Genomic DNA, 1,914 nt, shown 5'->3' with positions numbered 1-1,914 from the left:
ACAATATTATTAAGCTAATTCTTCAGCACAAGTTCTTAAAAAGAAGTAGACATTTGTCTCAAAAGAAATTATTAAGATTACACCATCCTTACAAGTGCAAATCTAAACTTAAATGATCTTGAACTCCTCCCTTGGGTTCATATCCAAATGTGCTATCACAATTAGGGCTTTTAACCGTTGGAAAAGGTTTCAAATCATCATTAGGAAACACTAAGTTAGAAGAAAAATTCTGATGAACTGCTGGAGAAATCCGCCAAAATGCCAATGGATTTCTGTTTATAGGAGTTTGAGAATAAGGACTAATAACATGATGGTTTCCATAAGACCTCGTACTATTGTTAATGTTGTTCCATGTTGAATAACGAGTAGTACTAGGAGCTGCTGGTTCACCAAGGCGATGATGGTTCATTATCCCATATATGTTTGCCTCTGTCGATAAGAAATAAACGTTATATTTAAAGTAACAACACAATATAAAAACGATACTATTATCCCATGTTGAATGATTATGAGTAAAATTATTTCTAATGGACTATCAAGAAAAACGTAAGTGAAGAATGGTTTTTTCCCCTTTTTAATGGAAAACAATATTCTTGAGGGAGAATATAGTTTGGTATTTGTGAAAAAATTTTGTAGGAAATATTTTCTGTCATATATCATTTTTTGTGTACCTATAATACTTTTGAAACTTATAATTTTAAACATAACATTATATTTGTGTGACTATAAAAGCTTGTTATTAAGGCTAAAATAAAAAATGTAAGTTAAAATTATTTTCAAATTTAGAAATATTTACTAAAGCAAATAGGGTAACATAAACTCAAAAGGAGGGAGGATACGATACTATTATCTTACCATGTGCTAAGGCAGACTGAAGATGAGCTCGTTTGGCATTCTGGCGTTCTCTCTTGTGTGCATTTTGATGGCCTCCTAAGGCTTGAGAAGTTGGGAAGTTCCTAAAACAATATTGACATTCATATTTCTTGTTACTCTCCTCATTGTTGCCGATATGACTTTCTTTATAAGCATAGTTCACAGGATTCGCAGTAATTATTTCAGGTTCGTCATGAAAAGGGTTGCTGTCAATGGATTCAGACATGTCAGTCGTGGTCGTAGCATTACGACCACCTTCAAGTTCTTTGCCGAAAAGCCGAATGGGCTTTTCTTTAACAGGTGGTGGTGGTGGTCGGATAAAGGGAATTAGCTGAGAGAAGGTCTCCACGTTCATGAAATCAACAGCTTCTCTTTTTGTCTTGTCCATGGATTTTTTCTGTTGTTTTTGTGAAGAATGAAGAAAAAGGGAAAACGACTTGGAAGTGAGGTTTTGGAAGAAGAAGAGAATGCTAAAGCAGGAATTGAAGAATGAAGAGCATGTATGTTTCTTATATTGGGTTTTGGAAGTGTTGAATGGGGCCAACAAAGAAGTGATAAACTGTAAATAAAAGGTACAAGTAAATCTTTATCTGATCTAATTCCCGAGTAATTGGAGGTGGCACCTCCAAAGTGTCTTAGAATTTTTTTTCTATTTTTAGATTAAATAAAATAAGATACGGCCCCCAAACTTTTTGGTAGGTTTGAGGGGTAGTCTATGCATTCAACCTTAGCATTTAGTATGTGTATGTAAGTGTATCTTGGTGAAGTCAAATCAATTCCATGACTAATTAAGATTATGACTTATGGAGGAAATCCAAACGAGAGATGTGATTGGTAAACTTCTCTATAACATCAATATTTTTTATATATTCACTATAAAAATCAAGTTTTTCTCCAAATTAATTTTTTAAGTTATATTTTACCTCTTTCTAATAGCTTTTTACCTATAACAATAACAACCATATTTATAGCAGAACGCTCTTTGTAAAATTGTCCCTCTATAACATCCATATAGAATCATTAAGATTACTAATAATAATT

At 32.8% G+C, this 1,914-nt stretch overlaps 1 protein-coding gene across 1 annotated transcript; it reads right to left on the bottom strand.

Moving 5' to 3' along the window:
• On the bottom strand, positions 1 to 1,335 carry LOC107761324 (zinc finger protein 8-like). Its single transcript, XM_016579550.2, has 2 exons — positions 856 to 1,335; positions 1 to 429 (listed from the first exon to the last, which is right to left on the bottom strand). The coding sequence occupies exons 1-2, from the start codon at positions 1,259 to 1,261 to the stop codon at positions 89 to 91; spliced, it is 747 nt and encodes a 248-aa protein (XP_016435036.1). The 5' UTR covers positions 1,262 to 1,335; the 3' UTR covers positions 1 to 88.
• Positions 1,336 to 1,914: the final 579 nt, after the last annotated feature.

This window comes from Nicotiana tabacum, chromosome 15, assembly GCF_000715075.1.
Source record: "Nicotiana tabacum cultivar K326 chromosome 15, ASM71507v2, whole genome shotgun sequence".
NCBI classification, from domain to species: Eukaryota; Viridiplantae; Streptophyta; class Magnoliopsida; order Solanales; family Solanaceae; genus Nicotiana; species Nicotiana tabacum.
The sequence above is the reverse complement of the archived record's forward strand: the minus strand, read 5'-3'. Positions and strand labels throughout refer to the sequence as shown.